Genomic DNA, 24,145 nt, shown 5'->3' with positions numbered 1-24,145 from the left:
AGTAGCTTCCAGTGTTACCATATGGTTCGAGTGTAATTCATATAGTAATATAAGTGGAGGATCGAATCAGCAATTCTATGTTCAGAAGAGACGAAGGGGCGATTTGGTATGATAAATGCCAAATAAGCATGGCAAATAAGATGTGCGATTTTGTCATGCCAAGCGTTATTTCTTTTCTGATGTTACTGCGGGGACGTTGATTGACATGTTTTGTTTGTTTGTTTGTTTGTTTGTTTGTTTGTTTGTTTGTTTGTTTGTTTGTTTGTTTGTTTGTTTGTTTGTTTGTTTGTTTGTTTGTTTGTTTGTTTGTTTGTTTGTTTGTTTGTTTGTTTGTTTGTTTGTTTGTTTGTTTGTTTGTTTGTTATCGTCCTGGCACTCCTTGTCTCATTGTGAGAAACGTGTCGGATATATAATCTTAAGCCCTGCATGTTAGTGTGCTCGATCCCTTCAAAAGCTAAGGAGTAGCCGGCGCCTTGTTTGTGCGCCAACACCTCCTTATATCATATCAATAAAAAACGGAGATAACTAACACAACACAAGCGAATGCACAAACAAACAAGTCGATTATTTACCACGTACATCTTATGTTTTTCGAAAAGCTTTGAAATAACAAGCGGTTGTTTTCACAAATAATGTAGAACTTGGTAATACGGAGCATCTCACTATTCATATTGGTAGCAACTTTCTGTAGTCACACTGATGCTTAGGTTTACAAAGCGTAGTTTTATTTAAAAGGACGAATTGAGTCTTATGCATAAGAAGATTGTTTTTTTTTTTGTTTTTTGTATGCACTGGATGCTTCAAGAAGTGAGGATGATCGCTCTGTAGGCGGTAACGTTCGGTAACCTAGGCGACTTAGTAATCATCTTCACTACGGAAGTTCCCATGCCCTGTGTCCATACGATATGTCTACGGATATGGAATTGATACACTACGCTGAGTTGGCGTTTTAAGTTGTTAAGAAGCTACTTCAATTTCTTTAGTTAAGGTCCCAATGTGTGAGAAATAGGCGAGGAACGCTCTCTTTTAAACTCTATAAAAAGAGCTGGAGAGCGCGCTTTCCATTTGAAACGGTGGAACGTGCGGTGATACCCACAAACCGTCGAACCCGACGTTTCCTGGCGCCATCTCTTGCTAAAGTGCGCTAACGATTTCAGAAGTCTACGGCCTCCGAGACTTTCGCGAGGTATTCTCGGAGTCCGGTAAAAAAGCAGTTTCCCTCAGCGCGCCAATTACAATCTGTCGTATGCTGTTTGCGCAGTTTCTTCGTCCTTGCTTGGAACCGAGAAGTAGAGAGGATTTTACTCGATACATGTGGGCGCGCCGCCACCTTGGTCCCTTCAACGAATGTTTTCCTACTTTTGTACATCGCGACGTGAAATAATGTCATGAAACGTCGAATGCACCAATCCAACCGTTTTCGTGCGTATGCGTCTGCCGTAGCACAGTTCCACTAGCTGTTTAAGATACAAAACGGCGGGGTTAACAGCCAAATATGGCAGCACCGCGAAACCCACCCGTAAAATAGTCTACACGCTTTTGATGAATAGAACGAGTGAGCAAGCTGTAACGTGAACGTCAGCCGATCTTGCCTTAACTGTAAGTGCGCGAACTTAATATAATATATATATATATTACTTTTTAATTTCTACTCCGGCGTCTTGACGTGCCAAAATGACGACATGGCTCTGAGGCAAGCCGCAATGGGAGGATTTCCAGTTTAATATTGACTACCTGGGATTTCTTAACATCCACCTAAATCTAGGTACACTGGTATTCTCAAATTTTAATACGGTCACTGCAGCTGCCGTGGGCCTTACACATACCACGGAAAGCAGTGTGCAGTTCTTAAAAGAGACGCCTCATCAAACCCGAAGAGTGACCGTTGGGGTTAGCGTCAACACAAATGCAGAAAATCATGTGATGACCTCACCCTACGATGTCACATGTCGTCAAGATTGTGACGTCACAATATGACGTCATCACAAGACATCGTCGCTTGGTCAAACGTGCGCCGATCGCGGAGGCACTGCAAAACCACGTTGAGTGCAGAAAGTTTTCGAGGCTGGAGGGATCAGTACAATTAACTAACTTAGAAGAAAAAGATGGCTTCGCTTTCGAGTCGTCTACGGTAAATGCGTAAGAGACCGTGCGACTTGTTAGCATCGGTTACGTTATGTTAGGTTGTTAGGTTACGTAAGGCTAGGCTAGCTAAGGTTAGTCAGTGCGCGCGTGCTTGCTCTTCCTGCCATCTTGTAACTAACGCTGCATTCTTCGCAATATTATACTCAGACGTTTCCCTTCTTTATCATTAATATTCCAAGTTCAGAAAAAAAAAAGCGACGTCACATTATACGTCACGTGTTGATCTGTTCACGTCAACGCCCTGCTGTAGGAAGTTGTCATTAGTACACCTGAAGCGTGGCATGAACGACGAGAATAAATGTTTTTTATTTGCCACATTCTCGTCTTTGAAAACAGCTCTCTATGGGTGTCTAAACGTTAATGTCTTGACTCTTTCACGCCATTCAGCCGCATCGGCCTCGGCATCCCTAACACTGTCCACCGCGGTAGTTGTGTTGATATGGCCTTAAGTTGCTGAGCTAGAGGTAGCGGGTTCGATTTCGGCGGGGCGTGTATCGTGCGCTGAGTGCACGTTTATGACGGTCTAAATTAATCCACGGCAGACTTGGCAGTAATGAAATTGCAGTAAGGGCATTACGGTAATTAAATTATTTTTCGCTGTAATGAGTAACGTAATGAATTACATTTGTGGACTGGTAATTTAGTAATGTAATGACCAGAACATTACTCATATTCCAATTACTTTCGACTAAAATATAGCATGTCCACTTCCCGATGGCACCAAAAAATGAAAGATAAATAACAAAGACGAGTTAATCTGGAAAAGCTCATTTGTAGGAGCGATGCAGCAAAGATCTGTGAGATTTCAATGTATATCATCATCAGCCTGTCTACGTCCACTGCAGGGCAAGGGCCTCTCCCATGTTCGGCCAATCAACCCGGTCCTGTGCTTTCTGCTGCCACGTTATACCTACAAACTTCTTAATCTCATCTACCCACCTAATTTTTTGTCTCCCCCTCATGCGTTTGCCATCTCTTGGAATCCAGTCAGTTACCCTTAATGACCACCGGTTATCCTGCCGACGTGCTACGTGTAAAAAAGGCCTGGGGTGCAGCCTCACTGGCGACCACAGCCAGCAATGCATTCTTTCACCAGAGCAGGATTGGCCACCCTGGTGTAGTACTTGGCCACTACCTCCCACATGAATACACCAATTAACCTCAATGTATATGTGCAGTGAATAAAACGTACAGGGGTGTTCAAAAGCTGCCAGGCCGCAACGCCCGGCCGAGGAGCAGCAGCTCGCGGCTATCGGGGCGCAGCTCACAATCACGCCTTTGCGCACGCTGGCGTCGAGCGTGTGAGTGGAGGGGGGGGGGGGGTTGCATCTCTCTCCCTTTCTTGCTCTCCTTGATAAGAAAGCGATGTATAAACTTGGTGCGTCATGTTGCCCTCACTGTCCGCTCTTCGATCCTTTACTACTGCGCAGCGTGTAGCCAGGCGGCAGTCTTCCGGAAAACTGACGAATCATGCTTGCGGCCACATTTAGCTCGACACCATGTACGTATTACCGTGGTTTCGGGCTTCATGGTGAACAGTTTAGTGCGTTTAACTTTCCATTGGCACTGCGGTGGCTCTCTCAGCCGTCTGCGCAGGCCAATTTCGCTGCAGTACAAACATGGTCGGAGCCCGAAATGTATTCAGAAGAGCTTGTGTTGGGGCTAGTAGGAACCTGTTAGTGGAATAAGCAGCGCTGCACGGTAGTAGTTTACACCTCGCTTTCTTATCAAAAGAGAGATAGAGAGAGAGATACACTATCCCCCCCCCCCCCTTGACGCACACGCTCGACGCCAGCGTGCGCCAAGGCGTGATTGCGATTGCGATAACAGCGCCCCGATAGCAGCGAGCTGCTGCTCCGCGGCCGGGCGTTGCGGCCTGGGAACTTTTGACCATCCCCTGTACATCAATTAGTGCAAGAATGATAAACTTTTGTAAAAGTAATTTCATTATACTTTTCGAAAGTAATACTAATGTAATGTCATTATTTTCGACCAGCTGTAATTCGGGATTTAATCTGGTTACATTGAACAAATTTTGGAAAAGTAATCAGTAATTAAGATTAATTATTTTAGGAGTAATTTTAGCCATCTCTGATCCACGGTGACGTACTACGATGTGCATCATAATCAGATCGTTGTTTTGGTGCGTAAAATTTAAATTGAATCATCACTGACACGCGATGCACTTGTTGAATGCAGCCTTGTTCCGGTACGCGACCCGGAAGCCACGTGGGGCGCAAAGAGACACGGACGTTGGACTGGAATTGCAGGAATGGTATCCAGAAGAGTGCGTACCAATTTTTCTAAAAATAAATACGTCAAATATCAATATGTTAGACAAACACACATTACGCCGTCTAGTTAAATACATCAGCACGAGTGATAGGGGCAAACGAGTGAGTGAGTGACAATCTTTATTCATCAAGGGGTGTGGGGGTAAAAAAAATATACAACGCCGCGCTGTGTTTGGCTTTCTTGGTTTGTCCTTGTATGTCGCGCAGTTATATTCAACATGAACCACATATATGTCAAGTCTCAACGCTTCACATGCTGCACAGACAGTAAAAGCTGCGGCGCGGGTCGTTCAAAGGAACACGCGAACTAATGAACAATGAACCAGATTACGCTGATAGAAAATCTTTTCATAACCTTGTTTTGTTTTTGTTTGTTTGTTTTTTTAGGGAAACAGCGCGAAAGACGAACGACCAGGTAGAGAAGGACACAAACAACAGCGCTGACTTACAACAAAATTTTATTCGTCAAACCACGCATTTGTTGTAAGTCAGCGCTGTTTCCCTCCAGTATGTCGTACCAACTCGCCCAAGCAACCACTTTGGCTGTTTGTTTATAATTTTATTGAAAACTTCTTTTCAATTATTTTTAAGTAAGTAGATCGGAAGGTATAGGCCACCTTGAGTCGGCGGTCCCAACGTAATGTGTAAAGTACCAAAAAAAAAAAATCTCACTGCGGACTCGACACACAGTCACAAAACACAAGCGCCAATACATGGTCACCATTTTAAAACACCATTAGAGAATGTGGTTGCAGTTGCTGCTGTTGTTGTGGTAGTCGTCGCCACCGCGTCGTAACCTTGTCACGGATAGGTCAGTGTGACGTCACCGATTTTACCGTATTTCTTTTTTAATTTGAGCGGTTTTGATCGTGAAATGTTTTATAAACGTTCCATATTGTCTCAGTCTTTCGCTCCTTCAGAATGCAGTCAATAAGCAACTAATTAGACGCGAGCATAATCCGTCAAAAATTTGTAGCATCATCGCGAATTGATGCGGAAGCTTCAAGGCGACATTGCCACCCCATGTGTCATTCTTACGTCTTGATGATGATGGTTATGATTGCCTCGATGAGCGACTTCTCATTTTGTTTGCTCTGTCCCGTTGTTTGCTCTGTCCCTTTTAGTTGAGTTTTACTACGTCTGTCACAGTTAAGCGTCTTGCCTGTATTTCCAAGGCCGCTTACAGGAGCGCGTGATTTGCCGGCGCTTCATATTCCGTCTGCCTGTCTCTGTAAAGAGCGCACAAGGGCGTGGCTCAGTGACGTAATCGCATTTCGAACGCCGTGAATAGACACGGAAACCAATAATGAAGCTCACGAATCCTCTCCGAGCCGTTTAGCTTCTGTCGCTTTTTTTTTTTTTCGTTAGTGTCTCCTTTTTATACGATATCTTTCTTTCTTTATTGTTTATTCATCGGAGAGTACGTTTTTCCTTACGCGACACTGTTTTTATCCCCCGTCGTACAACTCAGTTTCCTTCTGACAAAGTCGGCTTCTGAGACGTTTTCCTTGTACGCACCTAAACTCGCACGTATTGTTTTGTTCCGTGAGTAACTAGAACCGGTCGAGCAGGGCGACTTGGTCAGGTTAGCCTACTACAGCGATAGCCATCTCTCCGACCCTCTAGAGTTGTAAGACATGCGCCGTTGCGAGTGCGAGGTCATTTGTGTGTAAGTTTGGTTGTATACTGATGGCTTCCGCAAGCATGACAGATATATAAATTTGAGGGGGAAAAAATAGACGACAATCGCCGCACAAGGATAAACATCGCCAGACATGCGCCGAACGCGCAGAACAGTCACGTCGAAAGCTGGAAGAGTAGGCCTTTCTAGAGCTTGTTAACGCGATAGCGTTAAGAGCTCGTCTCGCAGAAATTCCGGTGTCGGCGTCGGCGTTGTTGGTTGTGAGCGAAAAATCAGCGTTGTCCGTGACCGAAAAATCGAGAAAGATGCATATAAAATAAATAATAAAAATCTCCGGCTTGAGTGAGATTCCAACCCAGGCCTTCTGCATGGCAATCAGGTGTTCTACCACAGAGCCAAGCCAGTGCTTGAAACTGCTTCGGAAAAAAAAACGCTATATGAATACCATGTAGTGGGAGGAGTCTCCTTAAAGCATGTAATATTGCGTGGCAGTAGCGTAGAATCGCGCCAGGCGCCAGAACATGTGAATGGCGCAACGAGTGGGTGTTTCAAAGGCACATCCATTACAAAGCTCTCAAACATATTTATTCATCATCAGCTCCAAAAGCATCAACAAAGTGAGCAGCTGCGTAGGTTCGTGCGTTGCCTTACGGACGCGTAGCGGACTCTTCGCTTATTCAAAATGTTGAATTATGGCGTAGTAGGCACCTCGCAAGTGTACCTGCAGTAGGTATTTAGGGTAGTTTGAAACGGCCAATGTTACGCGCACAGACGTTCGCTTCCTTGTGGCACGTTGAGGCATACACCGAGAACCGAAGTTAGGCTAGCAATTGAGAAGGCGATGCGCGTTCTACTTGAAGGCGAAGCTCAAACGTCCTCCAGGTTTTTGTAAACTCTCTTGGGGCGACTAATCAAGCCCACTTGCAAGGTATCCACTACGCCATAATTTTTATGAAGTAGGGAAGCACCCACTATGCCATTATTCGCCATTCTGCGGAGAAGCGTGGTGCCCGCTACACACCTGTATGGCATTCTGTGGACTTTGTGCTGTGGTTGATGACGATGAAGAATTATGGCTGAGCCCTTTGTAATGGGTTGGAAGCTTTCAACGACCCACCCGTTGCGCGATTCGCATTGTGTGACACCTGGTTGCTATCTTACTTTTCTACCCCGCTATATTACATATGTTGACGCGATTCGTTCTGCGACATGACGCTTGTATAGGGTCTTTTTGCGAAGGGATTTCAAGCACTGGCGTGGTTCTGTACTAGAATACTCGAGTGCCACGCAGAGGGCCCGGCTTCAAGTCCCATCTGATCCTGGATATGTTTCTTCTTCGCACAACAGCGGTTACGGACACCGGCGGCGGACAGCTACTGCACCAAAATCGGCTGCTGTTGTGATCGCATAACAGCTTTCGCTGTAAAACACAAAATCGTAGAATGTCAAATACCGCACCAGCCAAAACAGGAACTAGCCGCTTCGCACACGCGCAGTGAGTGAGCAAAAATAGATGGTCAGGCTATCTGGCACGCGTTCAACTCTGTGTGCTCAGATGGACAGGCGACAGGGGAGCAGGAAAACAGTCAGCGCTGATTTTGCTGCCTTGTCCGTCAAGTGTCCAGCTCACCAGGCCGATAATAATCAGAGGGCTATTTCGGCGAACGAATCTCACGGCAGGCTTCGACACGGCTAAATGTTCGTTATCATGTGTTGATCAACACTATGGGCAAACAATGCAGGCATCAAACAGGAATCGACTTCTCGACGATGGCGTCTGCAAGTGCCCTCGTCAGAACGTTGACAGACTAAGGCTTTCCTTGTTCACATACTGTCGATAACTGCAAGACTCCGTGCATAATTATTATTTCCACTTGCGAACATCCTACGGCCGTTCCATTACAGAATGTATAAATTACAGTTAATTATTACAGAGCACACAGTTGACACTGTCGCGATGAATCATCCTAGATAGAATTGGTCGGGCGCCCGAAAGTAGTTTTCCGCAGCGGAACCAAAATGGTATGTATATACGGCAGCTTTCGCTCAGAAACTTTTCATACGTGCAACATGACTGCTTATCAGTAAGAAAGCAAAAAATAATAATACTAAAGTATGAAAATCCTGACAGCCACTTCACAAGAGCCTACAAAATACTGCGCGCAATTTCGGAGCTGGAAATACAAACGCACTCGAATCTGTTTGTGCTGTCTAACTAATAGGTTATGTTTCGGTCTCACCCATAGCGAAGCGTTGGTGTCACGGTACAGCGCATATGCACTTATGTTTTGCCACGACTTCATAATGCAGAGCACGCGAACGCGCCAAAAATCTGCGACTGCCGCATGCGCGCGCCTGTTGTGGAAATTTAACTTATACGGAACTCGTATAGATGCGGGCTCTGTATGACTATAATTTTATAACCTATTTGGTGCGGAAAACAGCACATATATACAATCCGTATCATGCGGACTCCGCAATGCCATAATTCAGCATCCACGGGACCCTTATATATGGAGATTCGTTTTATACAGATGCCCTATATATAGACTCCGTATCATGCAGATTCCGTAGTATACCGTAATTGCGTATGTACGGATCCGTATCCTCCGCACATGCGAAATGTTTCACTATATGGTTACCTTGTCACCGCGCAGGAAGTGGACCTGGCGGTGAGTGCCTCGTTCCAGACTCCGTACCGCGAGGGAGTGCTGGACTACACGCACTACTATTACATCCAAGTGGTCAAGTTCATCGTGCGGGCACCGGCAGAGAAGCCGCGAGCCCTCGTCATCGTCAGGCCTTTCGCCGTCGAGGTGCGATTCACACGTTGCAACATAGCGAGCATTCGTTGCCTCTCGTTCATCGTGCCGGTTAAAATACACTAAGTACACTAAGAAAAAAAAGTCATTTGACTTTTTTGAGAGTCCTGACTTGCCACGTATATGACTCTCTTTAAAAAGACACGTGAACTCTCTTTGGAGATTAATGTACTCTCATCGGAGAGTCGTGTGACCCACAAAACAGTTAACATGTCTCTTTAAAGAGAGTCATATACGTGGGAAGTCGGGACTCACCGAAAGGAGTCACGCATGCTCCTTTCTTTTCTTAGAGTGCATAGCACACGCTGTTGAGCTAGTTGGTGCATGTTTAGTACCAACAGTAAACTTTGGCATCACTTGTGCGCGTCCTGTCTGTGTGTTCCTTTGTGTTCCTGCGTGGTCATGTTTTTGGCGCCAAGTTTACTGTCGATACTAAATCGGTTAACATAGGCGTGCGCACAGGGGGCGGGATGCGGCTGCCCCCCAATCATCTAAGGGGGCCTCCAAGTGTGTCCCATACCTTTACTGCTGGACCGGTCCCGCCATTATTTATAGGGCAGAGTTATCGTCATGTACCTTTATTGCGGTGATGGCCGCCTCGTGATATTTCATTCCAATAACTGTTTACTTTCCATTGCCACGGATTCTCCTGGGGAACACGATGTCTTCGAAGATCGAGTGTGCGAAATATTTCTTTTGCAGGCTGTGTACCGCCGCGTTTGTTTCCGTGATAGGCCACAGAAAGTCTAGGGGCATTGTCAGATGACACTTTCTACGTCACCGACGTGACCACCGATATCAGCGCAATAGTCCAGACCTAAACAACTAAGCATGGGGGTACGCCGAGTTCAATTCCACTCTGCAGTTGAAGGAAATGAAAAGGTAGACACGCGCGAAACGCTGTCATGCGCCTTAAAATTGAGAACCCCAAACCTTTTGCAGGACACTATCAAAGGACGCAATGGCTTTAGCACGCCGAATTTGCAAGCCGACGTTGCTTTCTACTGATTGAGAAAGGGACACTACAAAATAATTGCTGTGACCGAAATCTGAAGTTTAGTTAAGAAACTGGTTCGTTCTACTAATATACCACTTACCTAGAAAAATTCAACCGGTAATTAATGGAGTTTTCAGTCGGGGGAGGTGAGCGCACCCTTGTCGCTTTATAACTGCTCTTGGGTGAATATATAAGTGAACGGCCTCCACACAGGCGTTTGCCACCACCACAAAGTCCCACGTGTGTGCCCGTTCCTGTTAAGGACAAGCTCCAGTAACGGCTTGTCCTTGATGCAGGTGTGGCTCGGTGTGCTGGTTGCCTACCTGGTGTCCTTGGCGCTGCTCTTGGTCGTGATGCGCTTCGAACGCCGCCATGATCGAACCGGGAAACTAAGCTTCTTGCCGACCGGGGACGTTGCTCTGTCCCTCTACTTGGGAGTCATTTGGCAAGGCACGCACTACCGTGTTATCATATTCCGCACGTTTACCGCCAATCACGGCGAGGTCTTCTTCGTCGATTAGCCACGGGGAGCATCGTCGTTACATGTAGTTACGACACAAACATTGCGAGGGGCAAATGGAGAATTCTTAGCAAAGCGCCGCCTGCGCCATTATGTATAAATATAATTGCGTGCGTGCTGGAGACGGTATAGATATTTCTGCGAGCGTTCCTTTTCCCGCGTTTTCAGAAGCATAGCGTATACACTACGACAGGGGCTTCAGTTGAGTGGCACAAATGCGGGAAGTCTACGATTCATTAGTCGGGGCACGCTACACTCCGAACAGCGATTGTAAACGGATACATTGAAGCACACGTGAAATTGGCGACGATAGAACGGTCTTCTTTCTTGTAACACATCACACTTGAAAAACAAAACAAAACAAAGTTTCCGATTGGTTTTCTTTCTTCGCAGCTTCGCACTATGAAAGACAGTCGCTTCGCAGAGTGAACTGCGCAGGTCGATGAGGAATATTGGCGGAAATACAGCGCGAAAGTATACGAATACGTAAGCAACAAAGAAGAACAAATGATCAGACATGTAAATGTCAGCGGATCTAAAACATTGGACATCGAAGAATTCGAATGTCATCGCACACTAGAAAAACGCGCGTCGGTGCTGTTCTGGCCGACACGGGGAATGAATAAAGCATACCATTTAGGTGGCGGAGTAAATGGCTGATGCTGGCAGGCAGGCAGATGACGAACTTGTAGGGTCAAGAAAGTGCTTCACGTAGACGAAATTGCACCCGCAATGAACTCGGCATGGACAGAACGGCACTGGCGGCGCAGTTTAAGGCATCGTCAGGTCCACAGTCTAGAAAGGCGGTACGAGTCTTACGCGTTAAAGTTCCAGAACCGTAGACGGTGCTCCTACACGAGGGCCGTAGAACATCATTCGTGGTGCGCGCACGTTCAGAAAGAAACCCAGCGCTCGGGACGTTACCGCGCTCCGTTTGAGCCACGGATCGCTTCGAGTGTTGCTTTGCCTAAAATGCGCTGACTCTGAATGCAGGCTGCGACTGGCGCTTCTCGGCCAGCCCGAAGCGACGCCTGGTTGCCGCCGGTTGGTGGCTGTTGTGCACCGTCATCTCGTGCGCCTACTGCAGCTTGCTCATCTCGTTCATGAGCCACCCGGGCATGGAACAGGCGCTGGACACGCTGCCCAGGCTGCGCCGGGAGCTACTGAAAGGCCGCATGTTCGTCGGCACTACGCGTCACACAGAGATGGAGCTCGCATTCACCGTGAGTTGCTAGCCCAACGGCCGGCACGGCGCATGCGCTTTTTAGCGCGACACCACTGTGTTGCATGGCTCAACTACTTCCCAAGTGGATAATATCCGAAGCGCGCAAAGAAGAGCGTCCAAGGAAGAGTGACTACGTTCCCCAATGCCCACCCCCATTTTGAAAGATGCGCTGCGGAAAAGCAAAGGCATGTCGACCTGTAGTCAATAGATTTTGAGCTGTCTCGCTCACGCGTTTAGACAGGCAGAAACCGCGGGGAACATGCTTGCTACATTGTTTGACGTCAAAAGCGCAAGTCTGGTGTATGTTTCATGGAGAGGTTTGGTGTTGTTCTTGTCTAAACCGCGTACAACACTTATAATAGTTGTGTGCAGTGGCAGGAATACAGTGAATAGAGAGCGTTAGAATTAGGGAACCGAAACTCTGGGAAGTTCCTAGCCGCGTTGGGTATGCTATACATGGGCTGAGTAGCAGCGGAGTTTGAGAATTTGGTCAAACGCAAGCAGCGTTGGGCCGAGCGCTGGAATCTCGTTAATATTCTTTCAAGCGGTGATCACTTTACACTCGTTCGTTTGTTGCCCACAGAGCGTGGTGTCACAGAGGCGTGATTACAGCGGTTCACAGGCGGGCAAGTATATACAAGTTACCTCAGCGTCTGCAGCAATACACGCGGTAGAGGAAGCGGCCTTGCGTTGCTCTGGCAAGATTGCGGACCTAGTGCGTCGAAGGTCACTATAATCGAAGGCTAATAGCTTTGCATATGTCGTAATGACAATGCGTTAGCTAACCTACGCCAGCAACCGAAGAGGGACACGGGTTCTGCGCATGCGCATTTTAGGCGTGCAGTTATCTTGAGTCCCCAAGACGCTTGGGCAGCCTTGGATCCCCATCTCTCTTATGACTTCCGTATGTGACTCGTTTACAGGAAATATGGATTGATCCGCAAGATCTAGAGATGAGGAAAAGCGTACACTTCTTTAAGATGTTTTTGGTTTGTTGTAGTTTGTGATTGTGGGATTGTCCGCGCATCCTTGTTGCGTTGTGGTGAAGAGCGGTGAAATATGCATGGTTTCACGACGTTAGGTGCAGGGGCGGATACAGGATTTTTCCGAAAGGGGGGGGGGTCATATTATGGGAGGACCCGATAGGTGCTTTTTTTGGGGGTGTACATGGGTCAGGATATCCGGACCCCCCTCTGGTTAAGTGCACTTGAGGAAAAGTGCATTGTGAGCGCAATACAGTGAACAGGGGGAGGAGAGAAAGAAGAATAGGAAGTACTAGTAGTAGTAGTAGTAGTATTAGTATTAGTAGTAGTAGTAGTAGTAGTAGTAGTAGTAGTAGTAGTAGTAGTAGTAGTAGTATGACTATAGTAGCAGTAGTGGTGGTGGTAGTAGTAGTAGTAGTAGTAGTAGTAGTAGTAGTAGTAGTAGTAGTAGTAGTGCTAGGAGATGTAATATTTGCAGAGTAATAGTAGTAGTAGTGGTGGTGGTGGTGGTGGTAGTAGTAGTGGTTAGTAGTAGTAGTAGTAGTGCTAGGAGATGTAATATTTGCAGAGTAATAGTAGTAGTGGTGGTGGTGGTGGTGGTGGTAGTGGTGGTGGTGGTGGTGGTGGTGGTGGTAGTAGTAGTAGTAGTAGTAGTAGTAGTAGTAGTAGTAGTAGTAGTAGTAGTAGTAGTAGTAGTAGTAGTAGTAGTAGTAGTAGTGCTAGGAGATGTAATATTTGTAGAGTAATAGTAGTAGTAGTGGTGGTGGTGGTGGTGGTGGTAGTAGTAGTAGTAGTAGTAGTAGTAGTAGTAGTAGTAGTAGTAGTAGTAGTAGTAGTAGTAGTAGTAGTAGTAGTAGTATACATTCGTAGTAGCAAGCTTCTATCGCCCTCTCGTTATGACGTACGAGTGTGCACGGGCGAACCTGTGCAAATACAAGGAAGACCTGAGCTTCCTCTCCGCAGTCCACGCACATGCTCCTTCTTGCTACGAGATTTGAACTTTTTTATATTTATTTCTCTGCTCAGAATAAAAGTGCACGTACGTGTTGCAAGCAAACCAGTCGTTGTGCTCACGAACAAAGCTCACCAAGGGGGAAACGCTTTGCGCGAGTGGTTTTCCTCGAAACCTCGTGAAAGCAAGTCTCAAGAAAGAAAAATACAAGATGCAAATAATTTTTTTTTTTAAGTCCGCGTCACCAAGCCGCTTGTTCTGCGTCACTGAGGTATCCAGACTAACTACCAATTTTACCGGTACTAATGGAGGTTGCAAGAATGTGAGCTGTATTGTGTAACGAAAATTGTACTCTCATGTTGTCTGTAATCTCCCTTGCTGTATATTGTTCGTTTTTTGTATATGTGACATTCCTGATTTATTTTTCTGCTCATAGTTTCATATTTTGCGTGAAGATGTAGTTTGTTATCCGTATTTATAAATCGCAGAGTTCGTTGTGATAATGTATGCAAGTTTCTCTATGCCGTTCACCTTATGTTGTATTTTTCTTGCGCCTACTATATTTCTGGCTGCTGTTCTTGTGTCACTATGACGCTATAGGATCATAGTCAGGCGTGTTTCTTGGCCTTCAGTTCCAGCGCCACGTGCATCATGGAGTTTCGTGTATTGTTAGAAAAAGTAAGTAAATAACATGTGACGGCCGAGGCCTTTCGTACTTGGAAGAGATAAATGCATTTAGTAACAGGGGCAACAATTTGTAGGATTGTCTTCGATATAGCTCTAAATTGTACATTTTGTGTCTGAAATGCAGTGCTGAAGCTAGTCTGCGTAGTACATAGCTTTTGGCTTGAACAAAGTCTTTCCAGGCACTTGCGGAGGTTCAGAATTTCGGACTAGCTAATAACAAGTACGGTGTAATACGCCAAATTTCCCAAGGCTTGAAAAAAATATTTTAAAAAACTCGCAGGTTACTTTATGCATTCGCCTGAGGAGACTCGAAGACCCATCTTATTCTTTTTTTTCTCAGCCGCTGTACTGATCCTTACCCGCCACCCTCTGAAAGCTTCCTGCACGTAACGCGGTTTCACACTGCCTCCAGGATCGGAGGCATCACAAGCTTCTTGCACCTCACCTGCTTTTGCACTGCCTCCGTGATCGGCTCGCTTTTGACCAAGCGACGGTGTCATGTGATGACGTCATCATTTGACGTGGCATTACGTGACGTCATGATGACGTTAGACATTTCGTCAATCTGTGACGCCATGCTGACGTCATATTTTGGCGTCATCACGTGATGATTTCTTGCATCACTCGTGTTGACGCCGACGCTGTGGGACGCCGACGGTCAATTTTTGGGTTTGATGAGGCATCTAAGGCTTTCGCCTAGATAAATAAGTAAATGAAGTTATAATCCGTAACTTTAATAAAGCCCGAAAAAATGGTATCCGGCGTTCTAAAGGTGACACATACAGGTGACATCTGGGCATGCGTCGTGTGACATAGCACATCAGGGAGAGTTTTTTTTTTTTATTGCGATAGCAATTGTATGGACAATCTCGACGGGTTTTTGCCGTCGCCGTTGCCGTCATGTCCTTCCAGTATGTCGTCATGTCCATCCCCCCGCGCATTGTATGTTCTACCACGGATAAAAGCTCGCGAGCGAGGGCGACGAACCCGGCCGAAGCAGAGATCAAACGAGCCGGCCCATATCCGTCGCTCGGAGGGTGCATGAGATAACATCACCCCGCTCGGGAGGCCTGCAGTCGAAGCAGACAGGAAACGCCCCGCCCGTCTTTAACGACCATGAAAAGACACGAGGTGGGAGGCGGAGGGGGGTTGTCACGCGAGCAGCCACTTTGAACTTTGAATATAAGGGCGCGGTCGCGATCACTGGCGCGCGCGTTATCTCGAAAGCCATCACAGCGGGCGGCTCGTATACCTTTCTACATGCTGCGCTCTCAACGCGAAGTGACTATGCGGAGAGCATCTCTCCCTGGAGCGGCCGTATTCTCTTACACCAGAGTTTTTATAGTTACGCGAGATCGGATACAAAACAGTTAGCTGCCAGTTTCACTTCGTGTAACACTACAATTTGTTGCTATCGCATTCATTGATTCGCCCTTGCGGTGAAAGTGTGACTTTTTTTCCTCGGCTGACTTTCTCCGCTTACTTTCGCGCATTAACAAGTGCCTCTATTCGTGAATGAGAGCTAAGCGTGTGAATGTGTATCCGTGCTCCAAACAAACGAAGAAGAAAGCGCTTAGGCAGCAAGCACCTCGAGGAAGCTTATAGCGCGTCCGCGATTCCACGTTCACCATCGTTCATTGTTTGCGCGAATGAGGAAAATAAACGTGCTACTCCGTACAATTGCGGAACGCAGTAGGCAAAGAGCTGCCTCTTAATAGCCCGTTGCCGGACGCATCTTCTCTCGCAGTCACTGCTTTCTCCGCAATCAGGAAAAGGGAACTTCTCGCCTCTTGCCTTCCATGATCTCGCGGCTGCGTAGTAAGCGGGAGAATTCAGCGGTTGTATACCGAGCGAGCGCTGCAGGTTGCATGCGCCTAGGATGCGCCAAGCACTTCCCATAGACAAGTTGTCCGGAATGCATTGGCTCAGCACGTCAGTGACGCACGGTTGCTATTTATATACGTGTGGTGCCGCAGAAAGATACCTGATGTACATGACAATCTGTTTAGAAACACAGGACATCACATGTATTACGGATTGGTTCAGTAGCGACGGCAGTTACCGGGGCGCTCGGCAAGCCCCCCTCCCCCCCCCCCCTCCCCCCCCCCCCGGGGCCCTCTTCCTACCTCACCTCAGGTCGCAATTCTTAGCAGATCTAATTACAGGCCACAATATTTTGCTCTAGATATATGTGGATATAACGCTGGATTGAACATTGCCTGCATAAAATTCCAAACTGTGAATTGTGTATTTGGTATATTTGCGGTGCTTGATCAGCTTCTTGTTAGAAAAACCGGACCGATTTCACGAAGGGCAGAATAAAATGCGAGCCGATCTAGGAGGCAGCTAGGCCAATTCCCGATCGCCTGAATCGTGTTTCCCCGTCTGCTTATCACCGTAAGCGCAGATATAGTGCTTCACAAATATGGCATCCAGTCACACAAGCAAACCTCTTGTAATGTCGAGATATTTAGAGTACAGAAAGAAACGCGGGCAGAATTAAGAGAAGACACAACAGACGAAGCGCTTCGTCTATCACGTCTTCTCTTATGAACAACCATCTTGCCCAACGAATCACACCTGTTTTGTAACATTTTAACAAGACAAAAATATACAAAAACAGAGATATCTATATCGCACCAGTCGTTTTCTTCGCATTGTTCCGACGTCTACTTTTATCTATCTATCTATCTATCTATCTATCTATCTATCTATCTATCTATCTATCTATCTATCTATCTATCTATCTATCTATCTATCTATCTATCTAGCTATCTATCTAGCTATCTGATCTGTCTGTCTGTCTGTCTAGTCTATCTATCTATCATCTATCTAATCTATCTATCTATCTATCTATCTATCTATCTATCTATCTATCTATCTATCTATCTATCTATCTATCTATCTATCATTCGCTCTCGCTCGCTCTCTGTTTCCTTCGTGATTCTCTGCCATTGTTTAACTCTCGCGCATACAGGATGTCGCTATCAACGTTCGCCAAATTGCATGGCCCCCTTGCGGTGGCGTGGACACGTAATGAAGCCGAGAAGAATGACAGGAAACTTGTAAACAGGTCGTCGCGGAGGAAAAGAGAGAACTTGAACTTTCGTGCGGCCACAGACGAGGCCTTGGAAACAACGAGGGTATACCCCGTGCATGTCATTGTCGTTCTCTTGCGCACACTTTCCGGCGCATGCAAGAGATGCACGTCGTTGCCCGACTTCAGCCGCACAAAAGAGACGCCCGAGGAGGCTTTGTTCTGGCAGCTCAAAATGTGTGCCATGTGTGTTCTGCGTCAAAGTAACGTTTGTACGTAGCATGCTAACTCGAGTCATATTACTCATTTACACGTATTAAAGGAGCTAAAACAGGCTCCCTCTCTCTCGCTCTCTATACCGTGAGTCCACACCTGGTCAGGAAAAAAAAACTCATAGGGCTCCTTATGCATTCGTCTAAGACGACTCGGACGCTAAAGCCATCTTTTTAATCTCAGGCGATGCACTAATCCTCCTCCTCCCCCCTTCTCCCCACCCTGCGAAATGAACGTGACTTTGGACTGCCTCCAGGATCGGAGGCATTGCAAGCTTTCTTCCACTCAAGTGGCCTGGCAGTGCCTCCGGGATCGGCCCACCTTTGGTCCCGCTACTATCTCATGCGATGACATCATCATGTGACGTCACGTTATATGCGACACCATAGTGGCGTCACAATTACTTAATGATGACGCCACAAACTTCGGCGATCTGTGACGTCATTGCGTGATGATTTTTTGCGTCACTTGTGCTGACGCTGCCGACAGTCAATTTTAGTTCATACTGAAATATTGGCAGCGCAAACTAATGGGACACAGAAGGGGAACACAAACAAGCGCAGTCTGCGCTTGTTTGTGTTCCCCTTCTGTGTCCCGTTAGTTTGCGCTGCCAATATTTCAGTATGAACCTATACCAACTTGCCCGCCTTTCAACACTTCTGCAAGTCAGTTTTAGATTTTGATGAGGCATCTAAGGCTTTCGCCTTAATAATTCATATAGCTTACAGTTACAGCGCCTGTAGTAGTTTTCTTTGAGACGTTATACAACAAGCCCCATCAATCAATTAGCCCATCATTCGCCATTCGCAGCGTTTTTGCAAGCAGTTGTGAGTATCGTAGGCGCAGTCAGCTACACACGCACATGCACATAGTGGGGTCGGACCCCCACCCCACGAAAATATAAAATCCTGGCTACGCCCCTAGTGTATATACATTGCATACAACCCAGCGGCTTCGGTGGGAAGCTCGAAACACTGCCGCGCCTTCACGTGAAACATGCTCTCGCGCCCTGTGCGCGACGTGCAATGAGACGCTCTTCAAAGGCAGCCAGGCGTTTAGGAAAGAGGTAGCGCCGTCGAAGTAGCTTCGAACAATCGACATATACCGGCTTCATGGCGCCTGAGGGGTTCAGCCGCGCATGGCCGGCAAAGAAGGCTAACAGCACTCGAAATCGCATGCGTCAGCGCATTTTAAGCGAGGCACGATGCGTGCATCGTGTTACGATAGCGGAAACCTCCGAGGTCTTGTATAGTAGTCGCAAGGCAACCGAGCACCCTTCGGCGCTCGAGGGCACTAGCGCAACGAGTTACGTGCAGCCCTACACGCGGCACGCGCGTTGGTTGATGTATCCGGTTCAAGATAGGCGTGCGCAGGGTTCCCCATCAGGGAGAGAGGGGGGGGGGGAGGGCAAAGTTTCATCGCAGCCCCACATGCCCCCCCCCCCCCCCCGCCTTCGTTGGTCGAGTCCAAAGGACAACAGGATTTACAATTAATGAAAAAAAAAAGAAAATGAAGCGATGACGTGCTTCCCCCAATGGCCTGATATTTGTTCCATCTTTCCTGAGGGGAAGATGGGAAGTAAACAGTTTTTGGAATGCAACATCAGTGGTCCTCAGCCGCCGCTATCGTCAAAAACCTGTGTGGCCATAACGCTGCTCTTTAAACAATGACAGGGCAAGTCCGAATGAGTAAATGAGCAGACTTCGACTCCCCCCCCCCCCTTAGGTCATTAGGGGGGAGGTGGCTGCCCCTCCTCCCCGTCCTGCCCCCTTCGAGAGCACGTCTATGCGCTTCAGTCAGCGGCTGCTGTACAGTCTTTGTCGAAAGTTTAGATGCCACTGCGCGCATACTTGAGCGGATATTCCTGCCGTGCTTCGCGTTATGGGGACTCGCTATACATACCACTTATTACCCAAAAGCTCCAGAGATGGAGGGACAGTACCTCCTTATTTGTCATCCAATGCAATGACCTCGAAATTCCACGACGAAACAGGTTCGAGTGTGACAGACCGCGGCGCTGTGCTGCGTGTAGTCACTGGGTATAAACGCCTTTCGCGGTGTATTGATACAGTGGCCAATACACAAACGTGTATTGGCCACTGAGGCGCTGTACACTAACAAAAATATATATGTATTTTGCTTTTTTTGGTGAGTTCTGTCTTGTCGCACATAACTCTCTTTAAAGATGTACGTTAAGTCTCTTTTGGAGAATCACGCCTCCCACGACTCTCGAAAGAGAGTATAATCATCTCCAAAAGAGAAATAACGTGCGTCTTTATAAAGGGAGTTTTAAATATGTGCCAAGCGTACTCACCAAATAGAGTAATAGGTACTCATCTTTTTCTTAGACTATAGGTTGGAATAGTGCGTCGCGGCATATTTTTTGTCCAGTTAGCTTTTGTTTAGACGAAATTGGAGATGTTTACAACTATAACATCGAAGGTCGTACGTCGCCACTTTCGCAACCCTATACATGACGGAATAAAGAACGCACTACAGGAAATAGATGCAGTTTTCGGCGCGAATGATTAGAAGTAAAAATAAAGCATACTGCGTAACGTTTGCTAGTGAAACCACAAAGAAATGTCATGATTGGCCCTTTCAACGGACCGCTTGCAATTTCGAGGCGCTGCACGGAATTGCGGAAGCGAGACGCAGCGGGGGTAACCTTGCTTTCCTAAAAGCGGGCGCAGTTTGCGCTAGCGTGCGATATACATCTCAATTTGCGCTTCACGGTCGCATAGGGAGCGTTTTCATACTATTCGCCCGCTGCCCAGCAATTCCGCTTACGACGGGCGACTGCACCGATCCCTACTTCAGAAAAAGAGAGGTACCGAACTTTTCTATACACCGATTACTCCAGACAGTTTTAAAGGCTGCCATTTTGTTGTACAGCCAGCTTGAAAAGTTGCGCTTTACGTCAATGTGTTGATCTACGGAAGCACAGTGGCAGCTGCGCTTCGCGCCTCAAAATGGTGTATAGGCGTATGCACTGACGTCACGTAAATACGCCTATTAAAAACGCAGAAACTCGAAATGCAGAAACAGGAAGGCAATGTAGCGGAAATAAAACAAACCCTGGGAATTGAAGACAGGACATTTCGAGTGCCATATTCACAACTGGTTTATTTCTTGAAGTCTTCTTTAGATGACTGTAGTAATGTCCCAGCCTTTGAGAGTCTTCCAGCACACAGCTGTGAGGGTAGCACCCACCATGATGTCGTGTCAAGTTCTTCGTGTTTTATTTACGCTACTGCGGCTTTCGCAAGTACCAAGCAACCTGTTGGAAAACAAGCTGTTTTGCATTGTGCATTATAATAAGTTTTCGAAACTCTTGTCGGAGATTCTAAAAAATATTATACACTGTCCGCCAGTTCAATTTCATCAACATGTTACGCACTATCCAACACGTTCCTCTTTGTTAACGTTGTTAACAGTTTCACGTGCACGCACAAATTATGGAGCATTTTCTTTTATAAATACCGCAGCCAATCTTCGAATGCACTTCCTAAAGAAATAACTTCATCACCATCCATTCAGCATTTTTCTAACTCACTGCGCCAGTACTTCCTGTGCAATGCCTAAATTTACAAAAGCTTAGTTTCCTTTCGTGTATTGTGTACGGTTCAGCCTTTTTTTCTGTTCCTTTTCTAATCTTTTCTTTTACGTTTTGCATACTTTCGTTTCCTTTTACGCATTGTATAACGTTTTGTTTTGTTTTGTATACACCTATGTATAAGATCTTTTCACACGGATACAAATAGCACCACCTGTCATAGGGACCCCTTCCACAACTCACGTCGAGTTCTGGAGTCCCAAAAACTGTATAAATATTATGCACTGTACTCAATTTTGTTATGAATAAAACCTGATTGATTGATTGATTGATTGATTGATTGATTGATTGATTGATTGATTGATTGATTGATTGATTGATTGATTGATTGATTGATTGATTGATTGATTGATTGAGAACTTCCGGGGTGGCGATGAGATTGCGACGACGATGACGATCGAAAGAGACGTTGCATGATGTCTCTGCTGTCTCGCAGTTTTTTTGTTTTTTTTTTGTACACAACACGACGATAACGCACACAAACGTCCGACAACATACGCAGAGCGCCAAGGCGGGCATCATGCGCGACATCGGACGTCAGATGCTGGAGCATCCCCAGCAGACCCTGGTGGCGACTGACCGCGAGGGTTACCGCCGCTGCCTGAACTCCCGGTACGCCTACATGTTCCCGGAGACGGTGCTCAAGGTCGAGGAGGCCCGCACCGACGGCCGCCTGCTGGTCTCCCGCGACGCCTTCTACCACGCAATGGCCGTGTACACCTTCCCCAAGGGGTCGCCGCATGTGGCCACCTTCAGCTACGGGTCAATACAGTCGCCATTCTGCCTAACACTACGGTTCGAGTACACAGAGGCGTAGCCAGGGAGCCAGGATCTTACTTCAAAAATGGAGGGCGATCGTGATGATTATATTTGTATTGACCAAAAAAAAAACTATGGTCAATTAGCGCAAAACGACGAAAAAATGGAGGGAAGAGGAGCAATGCTAGCGCTAACTTTCGGCTGATTTATTGCAACATGGTACACAGGCTATAAACAACTATGCTCCTGCGCAAAGTGCCAAACAACATACATTCACGCATCACAACACCGTCAACATTATACATGGCGTTCGATGGCACAAAGGCCAACTGTGGACCTTTATGTGTACAAACACCTTTTCACAAAAGGCTCCCTGTGCGCCGCCATAATCCCCTCTTGGCTTTGGTAAATAGGCGTATGAGACCCCCAAAAATGCACTGCCGAGGCAGTGATGTCCGCCTTTGTACTCCCGTACCCCAGCCCAGAATGGAGGTGTTCTTTGTCTTCTGTGAAAAGGTCAACAGTAGATATGTCGAAGAAAGGGGGTGTTCTTTTCTCCATTTCGGTGATTTAAGTGCTTCGCTTCCGTGTCCCAAAAAAAAAGAATACCGGCAAGACATGTTCGATTCCTTTTTTTCATTAATGTTTAGAGGGACATCAAAAGGAATTATGTTATTTCTTATTCGACCTGTGTTCGTAAATTACCTTTTGCAATACTAAAAACACCATTGCATAATTGCGAAAAAACGCTTGATAAGCCACAGAAATGCACAAGAAGGAAACGACGCAGCTTCGAAGTGTGGTTCCTATTCGAATTCCCGCACCAGCTCGTCATATGACGTCATGGATATTGAAGGGGTTTGCTAGGGGTTAATTAATTCTTTATCAATGAAGATGTATTATATTGTGCTCTTACGGAGCCAAAGACTGCGTATGCCAGGTTCCTGGAACGTTTACCGATTCAACGCAGCCCATGTGCGGAAAAGAAGAAAGGAGATACACCGAGGTAACGTCACAGTTGCATATCGGCACTCTGTCCTCCACTTTCTTTTCTGATAACCGAGCTGTTAACACGCGGACTTAACGGCCACAGTACTTTGAAAGAACACTTTATCTATCTAAACTGGCTCAAGTTTAAATGAAGGTTCATAAGCTTCTAAATCTCAGACAAAAATGCCAGCCAGAGCATCCTAAACGATCTGTCGTATAGAGCAAGAAAAACATGCGCTATACTTTCATCTGTTATGAGCAACGACATATCGTACTCAGCAATGCGGCGCGACATTAACAAATTTTCCTGTGTCACGACGTCACGACAACATTCTTAGCTGCTAAATGTCATCCTCCATCGTACGCAGCATGTGGTCAGAGAATTTCTAACACCTAAAAAAACACGTGTCATTATTCAACTGACGCATCGCGTTTGCTGCTCATAATCTGATGTTCAGAGATTTAGAACCAACGTCTGAATTTGCATTTGGGCCTATATATCCTTCGCCCCGAATCAAACCTGTTACCTGTCTATGTCTTTTCGTCTTGCAGAATGAAGAATTACATGTTCATGGGCCTCGTCGAAAAGTGGTTGAACGACTTCTTGTGGCAGCTCCGCATGAACACCAAGCGTGATGAAGCCGAAGGAAACGCAGAGAGGCCAATCAGCGTCGTCGATCTCCAGGGAGCATTCTTTATCGTTGTCATGGGATACACCGGCGGCCTGCTAGCGCTGCTGACTGAGTCATGCTGCGCGTTTCTTACCAGGCTGTTCACTTCGACCATCAAACCGTACTATTCGCGAAGTCGTTCCGAGATCACGGGCTAAGAAAACGATGAGCCATTGAGACATGGCATGATATTACGCTTCTTTTCCTGCTATCATATATATCAGAGACGCGGCAGTTGGGCAACTAGGTGCAACTTCCTAACTCCACATCGTAGAGATTGCACGCACTTCGGCGTTAATTTAGCGCTTTGGGCCATGCGTAGTTGCCGAAGCGAGAGAGCAACACCCTCCGTTATGAGCACAATCAAAGCAATAACCGGTTTCCTCCAGCTGGCACAGAGAGTGGTCTATCACAGATAAAAAACTGCTGATCTCCACATGTTGTCTGTCTTTTTTTTCCTCTCCGACGCGATGTTGTCACCTTCGACTACTTTGTGTGCACAAACTGCCCCTTTCACTTGGCTGAGTACGTG

The 24,145-nt window shown here is 46.6% G+C and overlaps 1 protein-coding gene across 1 annotated transcript in view; it reads left to right on the top strand.

The window, feature by feature from the left end:
• LOC119397628 (glutamate receptor U1) overlaps positions 1-23,792 on the top strand; it is a 36,578-nt gene extending 12,786 nt beyond the window's left edge. Inside the window, exons 5-10 of the mRNA XM_049416626.1 lie at positions 4,345-4,432; positions 8,739-8,897; positions 10,197-10,350; positions 11,414-11,643; positions 21,696-21,955; positions 23,495-23,792. Coding sequence (XP_049272583.1) covers positions 4,345-4,432; positions 8,739-8,897; positions 10,197-10,350; positions 11,414-11,643; positions 21,696-21,955; positions 23,495-23,771 — 1,168 coding nt within the window. The 3' untranslated portion in view covers positions 23,772-23,792. The remainder of the gene's footprint in view (positions 1-4,344; positions 4,433-8,738; positions 8,898-10,196; positions 10,351-11,413; positions 11,644-21,695; positions 21,956-23,494) is intronic.
• The last annotated feature ends 353 nt before the right edge of the window (positions 23,793-24,145 follow it).

The sequence above is a fragment of the Rhipicephalus sanguineus genome, chromosome 6 (assembly GCF_013339695.2).
Source record: "Rhipicephalus sanguineus isolate Rsan-2018 chromosome 6, BIME_Rsan_1.4, whole genome shotgun sequence".
Lineage (NCBI taxonomy): Eukaryota > Metazoa > Arthropoda > Arachnida > Ixodida > Ixodidae > Rhipicephalus > Rhipicephalus sanguineus.
Note: the sequence above shows the minus strand (reverse complement) of the source record. Positions and strands in the feature narration are given on the sequence as shown.